At 47.4% G+C, this 14,983-nt stretch overlaps 1 protein-coding gene across 2 annotated transcripts in view; it reads right to left on the reverse strand.

Moving 5' to 3' along the window:
- Positions 1-14,983, reverse strand: part of FBXW8 (F-box and WD repeat domain containing 8) — a 315,006-nt gene that overhangs the window by 47,483 nt on the left and 252,540 nt on the right. For both annotated transcript variants that reach the window (XM_082252220.1, XM_082252219.1), the window contains one exon: positions 7,607-7,780. In XM_082252220.1, the coding sequence (XP_082108346.1) occupies positions 7,607-7,780 (174 nt within the window). The remainder of the gene's footprint in view (positions 1-7,606; positions 7,781-14,983) is intronic.

The following is a 14,983-nucleotide window of genomic DNA, read 5'->3' on the forward strand; positions in this document are numbered from 1 at the left end:
TCCGTGATCACAAAACGTGAATCCGTCTTATGGAACGATTCCGTAGTCTTCAGGTATACCCTGATTGCCCGAACCACATCCAAGGAATGCAACGCATATTCCTGAGGATGATTGGGCTTAGGACACAAGGAAGGTAGCACAATATCTTCATTCAGATGAAAATCTGAAACCACCTTAGGAAGAAAGGATGGCTTCGGATGAAGAACTACCTTATCCCTATGAACCACTAGATATGGGGAATGGCATGATAATGCAGCCAGTTCTGACACCCTGCGTGCAGAAGTGATAGCCACCAAGAAGGCCACCTTCTGGGATAATGTAAGCAAGGGAATCTCCCTGATATTTTCAAAGGGAGGTTTCTGAAGAACCGACAAACACCAAATTAAGATCCCAGGGCGGTAAGGGCGCGCGCACTGGCGGAGCCAAGTGCCGCACCCCCTGGACACCAAGGAATGAGTAGCCCAAGGCTTCTGAAAGAAGATTGCTAATGCTGAAACCTGACCCTTGATAGTGCTCAAGGATAGTTTCTGCTCAACCCCCTTTTGCAAAAAAGCCAAAATTCGGGTCACCAAATAGGTACTTAGGGGAAATTCCAAAGATTCACACCACGCGATATAAGTCTTCCATGTGCGATAATAGACTTTGCTGGAAGTCGCTTTCCTTGCTTTAATTCGAGTAGGAATAACTGAGGCCGACAACCCTCTGTCCTTCAGTACCTGGGTCTCAATAGCCAGGCCATTAAAACCAGCGACTGTAAAGCACGATGGAAGATCGGTCCTTGAGACCGCAGATCCTCCCTGAGAGGAAGTCTCCAAGGAGCGTCCGCGACTAGCCTGTCCAAGTCGGCGTACCCGGCTTGACGAGGCCAGCTCGGAATTTCCAGGATAACTGGAGTTCCCTCCACCTCTATCCTGCGGAGAAATAGTAGCTGATACTGCCTTTACAGGCCGTTCAGCGCGTCTGCTGCGTCCGCTAGAGGATCGCGGGTGCGAGCCCTGTTGAGCCAACCTACCAACAGATCCATATACGGGGTGCCCCAATGAAGGGACAGCTGGTGAAATACCTCTGGATGAAGAGACTATTCCTCTTGATCCAGAATCTGACGGCTGAAATAATCTGCCTGTCCACCCCCGTGATAAATATCGCGGAGAGAACTGGAACAACTGTTCCCCCAATAAGAATGTTGGCCACTTCTATGGCCGCCAGGGCACTCTTGGTGCCCCTTGGTGATCGACCTAAGTCATGACCGTGGCATAGTCCGATTGGATCCGAACCGGGCTGCCCTGGAGCTGCTCGGTCCAGTAAATCAAACAAAGTCTGATCGCTCTCAGTTCCAACACATTTATCGGTAACCTGGATTTTATCAGAAGAAATGACTTCCCCTGGCTGAGCATCGGAGACCGAAGCCACCAGACCAGAGCCTCCCTGGTCCGCTCACTCAATCGGATCCGATTGTCCAGGGAATCGGGATTCCGATTCCATATGAGAAGAATCTCCTCTTTGGAGAATTCGGGTATGAGACTGGGCAAACGGTACTGCCTTTAAGGAGGCGACCATCAATCCCAGCCAGTTGACGGACAGCAAGATTGACTGAATCTTCTGGAGTTTCTCTGCATGGAGAAACACTCTTGCCAAGGATGTATCCAAAATTAGGCCCAGATAGTTCAGTCTCCTGGTGGGAACCAGGGATGATCTTCGGGAAAAGCAACGAAAACGCTGATGTCCTGCAAAGATGGGGATATAAGGATAGGCATCCTAAATGTCTATGGACGCCAGGAAATCCCCCTGATGCAGGGAGGCCACCACTGTATGGATGGACTCCATCTCTTCCAAGACCAGAATTGGATGCACCTAGCCCTTTTTCCTGGGCATTGTGAACAAGTTCAACTAGAACTCCTCCAAGGAATGGGAACTACCACTGCTTGTTGTATCAAGCTGTCCCCCGCAAAGCTTTTAAGCGACCCGGGGATGTCGACTATTGGAAGGGAAGAATCGCACCGGTGGAAGTGATCGAAACTCGATCTTGTATCCCGACCATATGACCTTGCGAACCCCTTTATCCGGGATTCTGGAAAGCCCTGGATCCAGAAACCGGTGAAGACGTCCCCCCACCCTAGAGATGGGTGGGGCCCATTCTGTCAATCCAACGGGATAACAGTGGCTTTATTTAGTCTGGAAATCGGTGAGTCCACTATTGGTGGTACCGTCCATCTTTGTAATGAGGGATTCCTCAAAATGATAGCGCCTAGCCATGCGTTTGGAAATAGCAGGGCTCATTTACGGACGACCCTATTTGGGCAAGGGAAACCCTTCACCATTTTGGTAGGCTTGCTAGTACCAAAAAAGGAATACGAGTCTCAGCTACCTCTGCCGGTGTAACCTCAAGATTTAAGGTTTCCCGGAAAGACACAACTAGTGCTTCCACCAACGCTTCTTGTGCTATGGCGGAGGCAGAAGCGTCCTCCTTACTGTCTGAGAAGACCGTACCTGAGACAACAACCCCAGAAAAGGGACTGCAATGACCAGCTCAGAATCCATATCTGAGGTATCAGATGACATAGGGGTAGGCGGGGGGGGTCGCTCTTGACCCCCGTCCCTGACAGGCTACCTCCACCCGGGACACCAAAGACTCCAAAACTGCTGATAATGCATCATCACAAGTGGGGTACTGGAGGGTCCTGCGGCCACCCTGAGGGGATCAGGTGGGGATACATGAGTGGCAGGGTTCATGTAACAAGACACTTGCCAGCAAACACAAAATTTTTTTTTTTTTTTTTTAACTTAGTCCCCCAGCGCAGTAGCGTCCCTCAGTCTACCTGCTTGGACCCCTCAGAAAGAGAGAGAGAGAGAGACCCCAAGGCTCACCTGATGCACAGAAGTTTCTTATCAACCTGCTTCCAGCACTGTCTGTTACAGACAGGAAGTCTTTGGCTTGCTTTCCCTGGGCCAAAGAGGCGGCTCCGCCCCTTTACACGCCTTCCGGCGCCTCCCAATTGCTCCACGAGGTGTTTGGTCACCTCAAACATGGCCGCCCCCATGCTGGAGACACGAGGCTACGCCAATATGGCGGCCTCGTGCGATCTGCAGGAAAATGGCGGCGGCCTGTGTAGGATAGCGGCGGCTTGCAAGTTAGCAGCGGCCTGCGGGATGTGTGCATTCGGCCTGTGCGGCCTGCGGAAGTGCCTCGGCCTGGGGGAGGTGTCCTCGGCCTGCGGGAGGCTGTGCGGCCTGTGGAAGTGACCGGCTTTCTGGAGGGATGGCGATCTGTGGCTGCAGTAACTCAGGCATAGGCATCGGCCTGTGTACACACTAGACAGGTAGGATACCTCTATACCTCAATAGTAATGCCTTTTAGTAGTCTGCCACTGACTTCAGTCACCCTTACAGTCATATAGTGACCTTAGATAGTCAGCTCCCAAACCAAGCCTCCTGGTTTCTATTCACAAAAATCACACTCAAATTGGGGGATCTGTGACCTGTTATAGGATAGAGGGGAGACCCAGAAACTGAGTGTCCGACCATCCCAGAGAGGGGCCCGCGTCCACCAACAAACCCGACAGGGGGAGAGGGGGAACATTCTACTCACCATACCGGAACCAGGCGGGCGCCAACTCCTGACAGAACCCCTCTCCAACGGGGTGGGGGGGCTGTCGACCAATACGGACGCCGTGACTCTGTTGGTCATTGGCGTCCAGGCGAGACGTTTAACTCGCAGGGTCAGTCCCCGTCCAGTGGGACTATGTCGCGGCCGACCCAGAGCGGAGCTATGGCCTGCACGCGCTCGTAGGCTGAACTGGGGTGACCACTGGATCTCAACATCCAGCCCGTCGCCCAGTTTCAGCGTACTTGCTTGAAGATCTCACAGGAACACTGGAGAAAAAAAGCTGTCTAAAAAAAGTATTTCTAAAAAAATCCTGCCAGGACCGAAGATCCTAGCAAGGAATCTAGGTCCTTACTCCTAACTAGACAGAAAAAAAACTGATTTGCTGTAGCAGGAAGTGAGAGGATATACCCTCTGGGACTGCCCCTAGGGTGTGGCCAGAACGTTTTCTTTCCTGTCTAGTCCTACTCCTGTAGAGGGCAGTATAACCCGAGTTGATATTAATCAAGGAGGACTGCGTCTGTCAATGAGCGACAGAGAAAGAATTGTTGCTCTACATAAAAATGGCCTAGGCTATAAGATCATTGCCAAGACACTGAAACTGAGCTGCAGCACGGTGGCCAAGACCATACAGCGGTTTAACAGGCCAGGTTCTACTCAGAACAGGCCTCGCCATGGTCGACAATAGGAGTTGAGTGCACGTGCTCAGCGTCATATCCAGAGGTTGTCTTTGGGAAATAGACGTATGAGTGCTGACAGCATTGCTGCAGAGGTTGAAGGGGTGGGGGTCAGCCTGTCAGTGTTCAGACCATACGCCGCACACTCCATCAAATTGGTCTGCATGGCTGTCATCCCAGAAGGAAGCCTCTTCTAAAGATAATGCACAAGAAAACCTGCAAACAGTTTGCTGAAGACAAGCAGACTAAGGACATGGATTACTGGAACAATGTCCGGTGGTCTGATGAGACCAAGATAAACTCAATTTGGTTCATATGGTGTCAAGCGTGTGTGGCGGCAACCAGGTGAGGTGTACAAAGACAAGTGTGTCTTGCCTACGGTCAAGCATTGTGGTGGGAGTATCATGGTCTGGGGCTGCATGAGTGCTGCCGGCACTGGGGAGCTACAGTTCATTGAGGGAACCATGAACGCCAACATGTACTGTGACATACTGAAGCAGAGCACGATCCCCCTCCCTGAGGAAGACACGTGGTTCCTGTGTCGTCACTCGTAGAGGAGAAGCTCGGATGGCAGCTCATAATAATCAACGGAGAGGTTGCGAGCAGAGAGGCTGACCATTCACACAACCCGCTGTTACTACAACATATTTACGTCGGAATGCCTTCTAAAGTCAGGTGCACTGTAGCACATTGATTATGTGAGTAAATCTCTTAATAAATTGAAATTTAAAAAGGATTTAAGCACTATTGGAGATCCTTCTATTTTTTTATGTCACATCGATTGATTGGTATAAGGAGAAGTTATCCATGGTAGGATCCCCACCTGGGGGGAATTGATTGATCATCTGTGACTTGGGAGGAGTACACTGCGCATTAGACCAAGCTTAATTTCGTGGTTATGTATGTGTTACATTGATAGCACTTTAATTGCAAGGCATTTTTTATTTATACGCACTGTGACATACTGAAGCAGAGCATGATCCCCTTCCTTTGGAGACTGGGATGCAGGGCAGTATTCCTACATGATAAGGACCCCAAACACCCCTCCGAGAAGACCACTGCCTTGCTAAAGAAGCTGAGGGTAAAGGTGATGGACTGGCCAAGCATGTCTCGAGACCTAAACTCTATTGAGCATTGGTGGAGCATCCTCAAATGGAAGGTGGAGGAGCGCAAGGTCTCTGACATCCACCAGCTCCGTGATGTCGTCACCCTGGGAACCTGTGAAGCTCTGGTCAACTCCATGCCCAAGAGGGTTAAGGCAGTGCTGGAGAATAATGGTGGCCACACAAAATATTGACACTTTGGTCCCAATTTGGAAATTTTTACTTAGGGGTGTACTCACTTTTATAGAAAAAGGATGACACTAAAATTGAAGTGTATCCCCCAGCACCTAGGTGTGATATATGTGTTCAAAGCTTAAAATAATTAAATAAATGCAGCAGCAGCTATAGGGATAGATATATGTCAAAAATAGTCAATATCGAGGCTAATGACAGCGCTTGCTAATTTTCTTAGTGCAATATATAAATAGGTATGATAAATTAATACGTATAAAATTGAAAATAGTATTAATAATAACAATACAATTTCTAGTGCAATCAATGAGATGAGTAAATAATTATAGTAATGCAAGTGAATAACTTATATTGGTGACAGATCAAAAAATATGCAATAGTGCAAATAAATGTGCAGAAAAAGCCCATATAAGTGACAATAAAAAAAAGTCCAAAAAATCTTCAGGATCTAAATCAAGGTGCAGATGCTTTTGTGCTCAATTATTCATTAGGTTTGTGACTTTTGGTGGCATGGGTTCCTTTTCTAGAAAGTATGGAAAAAATGGATTACTTACCAGAGGTAGTGGGTCTTATGTGCTGTATAGCACTAAGATCAATCACGCTTGTAGGCCTTCCAGGCCAGAAACTGGGTTCCCATGTACAGCTCCTAATATGAGGTAAAGGCTAGACTCCTCCTCACCTTGTTCCACTCCTCAGGGTTAGGGGCCGGGGTATGTAAGAAAGGAAATGCTCCAATAGTGTAGCAGGTTTATAAAAAGTTTATTTCCCACATAGGGGTAAAATCATATTACAAAGGCTCAAAATGACAGGCAACCGCTGATATGCGCAAGCCAGAACACTCCGCTCGCCATTCTGCATGTCAGCGGTTGCCTGTCATTTTGAGCCTTTGTGATATGATTTTACCCCTTTGTGGGAAATAAACTTTTTATAAACCGTTCACCCGGTCTTCCCCCGCCTCCACGGCAGTATGTCGGATTTGCGAGCACCGCCACCGCTCACCCGATCTCCTCTTCCGTTCTGCTGTGTAATCACGCTCTGACGCGTTTTTTGTCACATCCGACTTTGACAAGGGCGTGGCTACACGGCAGACCGGAAGAGGACATCGGGTGAGCAGTGGCAGTGCTCGCAGGTCTGACATACCGCCGTGGAGGCGAGGAAGACCGGGTGAACACGCCAGACCCACTGGTACGATTTTAGGCACTTTTCTTTTTAGAGTAAGTGCAATCTAAATGGGGCTTGTACTTTATTTTACAATAAAATATTAAAAACGTTATTGCGCTAGTGGGACTCTTCTGTTTCTCTTGCATATGGATGGGAGAGGAGGAGCTGGCCAAGGAATTAATACTGGAAGTGGAGTACTGTGATTGCTTGCCATACTGCGCTGTTAGCCCTAACCATGTTGATGGTGGGCCATATTGTGGGGTGAGTTATTTGGCTGAAGAGGAGTAGAATCACAGAGGAGGCGGAACCCGTGGTGACCCTTATATACAGCACGGGACTCATCATCACCTGATCACCGTTCATTTAAGATTTTTCACCATCTATTATTCATCATAATATCACTTTTTCTTGGTGCACAAGAGATTGGATGTGGACAATTGTTATTTATATTTATTTATGTGTATTAATTTAATTGGGTGTTATGATCACTTTGAATTGTGATCACTGAAACTTTGATCACATTTGAATTTATTGAATATTTATTTTTTTGATATATTTACTTTTTGCAGATGGTGAGTGCATTTTCTGCGCAGCTAGCGGTATTTAATTTACACTTTATTATTATGAATGGCCGTGTGTTGAGTTATTTTGAGGGGACAGCAAATTTACACTGTTATATAAGCTGTACACTCACTACATTGTAGCAAAGTGTAATTTCTTCAGTGTGGTCACATGAAAAGATATAATAAAATATTTAAAAATCTGTGAGGGGTGTACTCACTTTTGTGAGATATTGTGTGTGTGTGTGTGTGTGTGTATATATATACACACACACACACACACATGCAGCTAAATAACAAAATAAACAGTACCTTGCGTGCATCTCCCAAAGTTTGGTACCCATCCTCTGGTCCCATGTACAGGTCAGACCCTCCTCTCCTCCAGAGACCACTTTCCAGTCATCCATACGAACAGCTGAAACCCCCAAGTGGTGAGCATAAAAAGAACACAGAGACTTGCTGCATCGCATGTCATAGACGCGTACCCTATGAAAGAAAATGATTTACTTTGAAATGACAATCTTTCTATTACAAATAATCTTTTTCTTAAAATATAACAAAATGCATTTATAAAAAAAGAGTTAAATTTCACTTGGGAATACCTTTGCTATGCTGTGTCCTAGAAACATTATGTTGGTATCAAAATAAACAGGAAAAATTGCAGAATACAATATGCATATTTATACTTATAGTACAACTTGTTATATTCAATTGATCACTGGTCAATCTGGGAAAAAATAGATTTTTGACTTCGTAAAATCTGTTTGCTGGAGTACAGAAGACATGCTTTTTTAAAGTGGTTGTAAAGCTCAGGACACGAAATATGAACAAAGCATATCTCTCTATAGTATGTACTTATTTCAATTCAGAGCACTAAGTGTAATTTCGGTATGCTGCCTCATTCCTATGCTATCAGCATGAGTCACTTCTGACAAGTTTTCCTGACACCAAGAGAAAAAAGGTGACGTGGAGAGAGCTCCAGCACACTGGATGTGATTGACAGCCTCAACTCTGTTCCCGTGTGAAGGGGGATATGTGTCCCATCCCTCCAATCAGCTCTCCTAATTGAGCTCTGCATAGTAACTTCAGCTCCCCTCCACTGCTTTCTGAAACTGGAGACAAGCTGTAAAAATTCTGAACTTTAAACCACTGTAAAAAAAAAAAAAAGAGGGTTACAGAAAAACAGGTACAACTTATGTTGGAGGATTGGTTTCTAGAGTTGAGCGGACACCTGGATGTCTGTGTTCGGCCGAACTTTAAAAAAAAGTCCGGGTCCGTGTCCCGGACTTTTGCCGAACTTTTCCCGGACACCGAACCCCATTGAAGTCAATGGGGACCCGAACTTTCAGGCACTAAAATGGCTCTAAAACACCAATGGAAAGGGCTAGTGTGCTGCAAATGGCAGCAAAATGTTGTGAAGAGCATGGCAAGTGCTCTGCAAACATATGGATAGGGAAATAACTTAAAAAAAAAAACAGAAAAATAAAACAATGTTCTTCATCTCTGAAGGACGAGGCCCATATGGAGTAGGAGGGAGGTTGAGGTGGTGGATGTGGCGGTCTCATAGGCGTGCGCACAGGGTGTGCCGGATGTGCCTGGGCACACCCTAATCACCTAGGGCACAAAGCATTATCGCTCTGTTTGCCAGTGAGGAGATGGGAAAGATCTCCCTCGGACCTGCTCTGCTCTATTTCTCTTTGCCAGCAGGGAGAGTAATGTATCGGGGCCATGTACATGTAGGCAAACACATGCATGTAACTTTTACCAAAAAGTTCTGCCGCTACTCCAAAATTAGAAAGTCCTGGAATGTCCCTTCACAGAGGATACACAAAGACATATGAACAAAAGTTAATGTGTTAATAATGTATGGGGATAGCAACACTGTTCGCCCAATCCCTGGTGCAAGACAGCATAGAAAATGTACTTGAAACTGAATATGAGAGATGGCGCTCAGTTTGCATATAAATGGTAATAAACCCCAGTATAGACTTAGGTGAATAGTCTCATGAACACTTTATTATATTGATCCAACGGTAAAGCATACTATGGATGAAACAAGATCAGTCCTACCGCCCCTTGTAGCCTCTGGACATTCACACCGATGGTATTGAAATCCTATAGGGAACCGGTGGCTACTGTTAGAAACTGGCTGTCAGATAGGGTCGCAGGCAGGAGGGCTCAATCGGTCTGATGTGCGGCCGCTTCCTCAGATCGGAGCCTCTGTGTCACACTCCCTCGGCGCCCGGTGTGAGCCTCGGGAGTCGCACTTTGATGACGTCACTGCGTGGGACCGAAGATCCGCAGACGGCCGGCTACAGGATTACCAGGATGTCAAGGACGGGGGACTGGCTGAGTTTACTTCTGAAGAGCCTCCCGATCGCCACAACGACATGTTTCGCTACAATAGTAGCTTTATCGGTGTGAATGTCCAGAGGCTACAAGGGGCGGTAGGACTGATCTTGTTTCATCCATAGTATGCTTTACCGTTGGATCAATATAATAAAGTGTTCATGAGACTATTCACCTAAGTCTATACTGGGGTTTATTACCATTTATATGCAAACTGAGCGCCATCTCTCATATTCAGTTTCAAACACATGCATGTGTATTTCAACTTTGGGGTGCACACCCTAATGCAATAGGCTGCGCACACCTATGGGCGGTGTAGGTGGAAGCGGCGGTGGAGGAGGACCAGGGCCGGATTAAGAGCATCATGGGCTTGGTGCTGAGGATTTTGAAGGGCCTTAAGGGCCGTGCCTTGGCATGCACCCAGAGGAGGAAGGGTGCAGCCATGCATGCCTAATTCAACATGGGATGCTGTCTCTGAAGCCCATAAACACATCCATGCATCGGCAACTGTCCCTCCTTGTCCGGCCTTCGTGCTGTGTGGGGAGGTTCTGAGGGAGCTGCATGGGGAAGCGAGCATAGAAGCCAGACTTCTGTGTTTACAAGTGACAGAAGAGCGGTAACAGTGAATATGGCCAACCCGGGGCCTATATAAAGGTAGGGGCCTGGAGCTGCAGCTCCAATAGCCCCTACGTTAATCTGGCCCTGAGGAGGACGAGGTAGCCAACACTGCTTCTTTTCAGAAATTTTAAATGAGGGTACACCCCAAAAGAGTGAGAAAGAGCAAAAATAGAACAATGGCTGGGTAAGGTCGGTATCCATCGCTATTCTGCACAAGGTACGGAAAAGTCCCGTGGGATCCATGCCTGGTTCATTTTAATGAACGTGAGCTTGTCCACATTGTCTCTGGACAGGCGGCTGCGCTCGTCTGTGATAACGCCCCCAGCCGTGCTAAATACCCGTTCAGATAATACACTGGCTGCAGGGCACACCAGCACCTCCAAGGCGTAAAGGGCAAGCTCAGGCCATGTGCCCAACTTGGAGACCCAGAAGTTGAAGGGGGCAGACCCCTCATTCAGTACGTCTAGGCGTGTGCACACATACTGCTCCACCATGTTCGTGAAATGCTGCCTCCTGCTAAGACGTTCCATATGAGCTGCTGGTGCTGCTGTTTGTTGTGGCGTGCTGACAAAGATTTTCCACATTTCGGCCATGCTAACCCTGCCTTCTGAGGTGCTGGCGGTGCCCTGGTTGCGTTGGCGACCTCTTCCTCCTCCTCCTCTGCCTTGTGCTTCCACTGTGGCCCCACTGTCAGGTGGGAATGCCAGCAGCATCGCGTCTACCAGCGTGCGCTTGTACTCGCGCATCTTGCGATCGCGCTCCAGTGAGTGAATTAAGGACGGTACGTTGTCCTTGTAACGGGGATCCAGCAGCGTGGCCACCCAGTAATCAGCACAAGTTAGAATGTGGGCAACTCGGCGGTCGTTGTGGAGACACTGCAGCATGTAATCGCTCATGTGTGCCAGGCTGCCCAGAGGCAACGAAAGGCTGTCCTCTGTGGGAGGTGTATCGTCCGTGTCCTCTGTATCCCCCCAGCCACGCACCAGTGATGGCCATGAGCTGGCCTGGGTGCCACCCTGCTGTGAACATGGTTCCATCTCCTCCTCCAGCTCCTCCTCCAGAACTGTGCTCCTGCTGGACAATTGTGTCCCTGGCGTTTTTGTGTGCAGGAACCCACCCTCGGAGCCCCTTGTGAATGACTGCCCTGAAAGCCTTGGAAATGTTACCTCTTCATCCTCCTCCTCCTGTGCCACATCCTCTTCCATCATCGCCCGAATTGTTTTTTGAAGGAGGCATAGAAGTGGGATAGTTAAGCTGACAACGGCGTCATCGGCACTGGCCATGTTGGTGGAGTACTAAAAACAGCGCAACAAGGCACACAGGTCTCGCCTGTAGGCCCAGTTATTGGTGGTGAAGCGGTGCTGTTACGCAGAGTGACTCACGCGTGCGTGCTGCAGCTGAAACTCCACTATGGCCTGCTGCTGCTCGCACAGTCTTTGCAGCATGTGCAAGGTGGAGTTCCAACTTGTGGGCACGTCACATATGAGGCGGTGAGCGGGAAGGCCGAAGTTACGCTGCAGCGCTGACAGGCGAGCAGCAGCAGGGTGAGAACGCCGAAAGTGCGCACAGACAGCCCGCACTTTCTGCAGCAGCTCTGACATATTGGGGTAGTTTTTAAGGAACCACCAAATTCAGCACATGCGCCAGGCAAGGGATGTGCGTCAAACCGGCTAGGCCCAGAGCTGCTATGAGATTTCGCCCGTTATCGCACACCACCAGGCGGGGCTTGAGGCTCGCTGGCAGCAACCACTCATTTGTCTGCTGTTCCATGCTCCTCCACAACTCCTGCGCGGTGTGTGGTTTTTCCCCCAAACAGGCAAGTTTTAAAACTGCCTGCTGTCGTTTACCCCTGGCCGTGCTGAAGTTGGTGGTGAAGGTGTTACGCTGTCCGGATGAGGAGGCGGTAGAGAATGAGGAAGCGGAGTAGGAGGAGTTAGGAACAGGAGGCAAACTGAAGCGCCCTGCAATCCTTGGCGGGGGAAGGAGATGCGCCAAACAAATTTAAAAGGTGTATCTCACACGTACCGATACAGACTATGCCGTAATTTAATTTTTTTACACTCCAAAAGGGTGTATATTGAATAGCGGAATAGGAAAAATTTTATAATACGGTGTATCTCACACGTACAAACACAGACTAGGCCCCGATTACAATTTTTGGTACCCTAAAGGCAGGATGAGGAGTAGGAGGAGTTCGGAACAGGCAGGAGGCAGACTGAAGCACCCTCAAATCCTCGGCATATGAGATGCGCCCCAAAAATTGGAAAGGTGTATCTCACACGTACCGACACAGACTATCCCGCAATTTAATTGTTTATACCCAAAGGTTTTGATTAAATAGCGGAATAGAAAATATGATCAAAAAAAGTGTATGTATCTCACACGTACAGAACCACACTAGGCCCCAATTACTATTGTTTGTACCCCTAAAGGCAGGATGAGGAGTAGGAGGAGTATGGAACAGGCAGCACCCTCAAATCTTCATAAGTATGAGATGAACCCCAAAAACTTGGAAAGGTGGATCTCACACGTACCAACACAGACTATCCCGCAATTTAACTGTTCCCCAAAGGTTTTTATTGAATAGCGGAATAGAAAATATGATCAAAAAAAGTGTATGTATCTCACACGTACAAAACCACACTAGGCCCCAATTACTATTGTTTGTACCCCTAAAAGGCTGGATGAGGAGTAGGAGGAGTTTGGAACAGGCAGCACCCTCAAATCTTCAGAAGTATGAGATGAACCCCAAAAACTTGGAAAGGTGGATCTCACACGTACCAACACAGACTATCCCGCAATTTAACTGTTCCCCAAAGGTTTTTATTGAATAGCGGAATAGAAAATATGATCAAAAAAAGTGTATGTATCTCACACGTACAAAACCACACTAGGCCCCAATTACTATTGTTTGTACCCCTAAAAGGCTGGATGAGGAGTAGGAGGAGTTTGGAACAGGCAGCACCCTCAAATCTTCAGAAGTATGAGATGAACCCCAAAAACCCCAAATATCATTCAGCTCTGCTGCAGGCCACAATTTAATTTTTTTTAACCCAAGGCTGTATATTGAATAGTGGAATAGAAAAAAGTGTATGATTTTTGAAACCACTCAATAATAGCACATGTGAACTGAACACAGCAGTGTATGATCAGTCAGCACAGCACAGCTGAAGGAAAAACGCTGCACACAGTGAATGATAGAAAAATACTTTTCTCCCTCCTCCTCAGTGGGCAAAAAAAATTGTGTTCACTGCACCCCACACACAGCAAAAGCGATGTGGACCACTGACACCTGCCTATCTCCAGTCTCTCCCTAAATGGATTGATAAGATCGTAGATCGGTCACTGAAAACCCCTCCCACACAGCAAAATCTATCGTAGAAAACTGACCCTAAAAATCAGCAGCAGCCTCTCCCTAAAAGGATTGATAAGATTGTAGATCGGTCACTGAAAACCCCTCCCACACAGCAAAATCGATTGTAGAAAACTGACCCTAAAAATCAGCAGCAGCCTCTCCCTAAAAGGATTGATAAGATCGTAGATCGGTCACTGAAAACCTCTCCCACACAGCAAAATCGATCGTAGAAAACTGACCCTAAAAATCAGCAGCCTCGCCCTAAAATGCCTACAACTCGCCCTGCCTAACACACTCCGAGCTGTCCCTCAATTCTATCCGGACACAAATGTTTTTTTTTGCCTGTCTGTCCCTAATAAGCAGCCAGCACGTATGATGTGTGCTCTGTCCCTGAACTAACACAGCAGAATGACACAGCGGCGCTGCCTCAGACTTATAAAGACTTGGTCACATGCTTCAGATGGCCAATCACAGCTACTAATACATTTGTAGGCATGGCTGGGATGGCTTAAGGCACACCAGTTAAACGCTTGTTGATTGGCTGTTTAAAGCCCGCCATGAAAAGTGCGCCAATGCATGCAAAACCCGGAAATAAAACGACCGAACACGGATTTTTACAAGAATATACAGTAAAGTTTTCGGGTCCGTGTTCGGGTAACAAAAAACCAATTATTCGGTACGAACATAAATAATACAGTCCATGTTCGCTCAACCCTATTTGTTTCATCTCATGTGTATCACCTAAAGCCAGCCACTTCACTGGGTATATGTAAGGCTTTACAACCAATTTAAATAATTACTGGATTATATGTATGTATCTTCCGGTGACTGAACCTGCAGGTGAAAGGCAGCAGGGGCATCCCCTATATACGACCCCTCCCACTCCCAGCTTATCCTCAGTTTTGTAGCAAGCAATCGGGAGATCATAAGAACTGAGGGGAGGGTCCTGTGTCCTGTACTGTATTCTGGGAAACAGATTACAGTTAAAAAAATCTCATGTGGAGGGGATAGTGCTCCTAGTTTATTGACTAATGGGCATCGCCACCATATGTGTGACATAGTGCCTCTGTGGCTAAGGCATTTCCAACACATCAAGAGTTTGAAGGAGTAATTAGAGAATTCTGCAGAGCAACAATACCATTGGATGGGGATTTTAGGCTTTTCTCCTCTGCTTTGCAGGTCAGTGAGACAGTGTATGTGATAGACAAAGATTTTTCCCAGTCTTCTGGTGTTAGATGTATATGGAGTTCCTGTTATTTATAAGATGTGAATGAGTATCGAGTAGAATTATGCAGAGAATATGGCAACAATTTTTCCAGCTGGATGTGATTACTGTGGAGTGGAGAGGAAATAACTGATGAATGCAT

Source organism: Pelophylax lessonae (assembly GCF_965119305.1).
Source record: "Pelophylax lessonae genome assembly, chromosome: 1".
NCBI classification, from domain to species: Eukaryota; Metazoa; Chordata; class Amphibia; order Anura; family Ranidae; genus Pelophylax; species Pelophylax lessonae.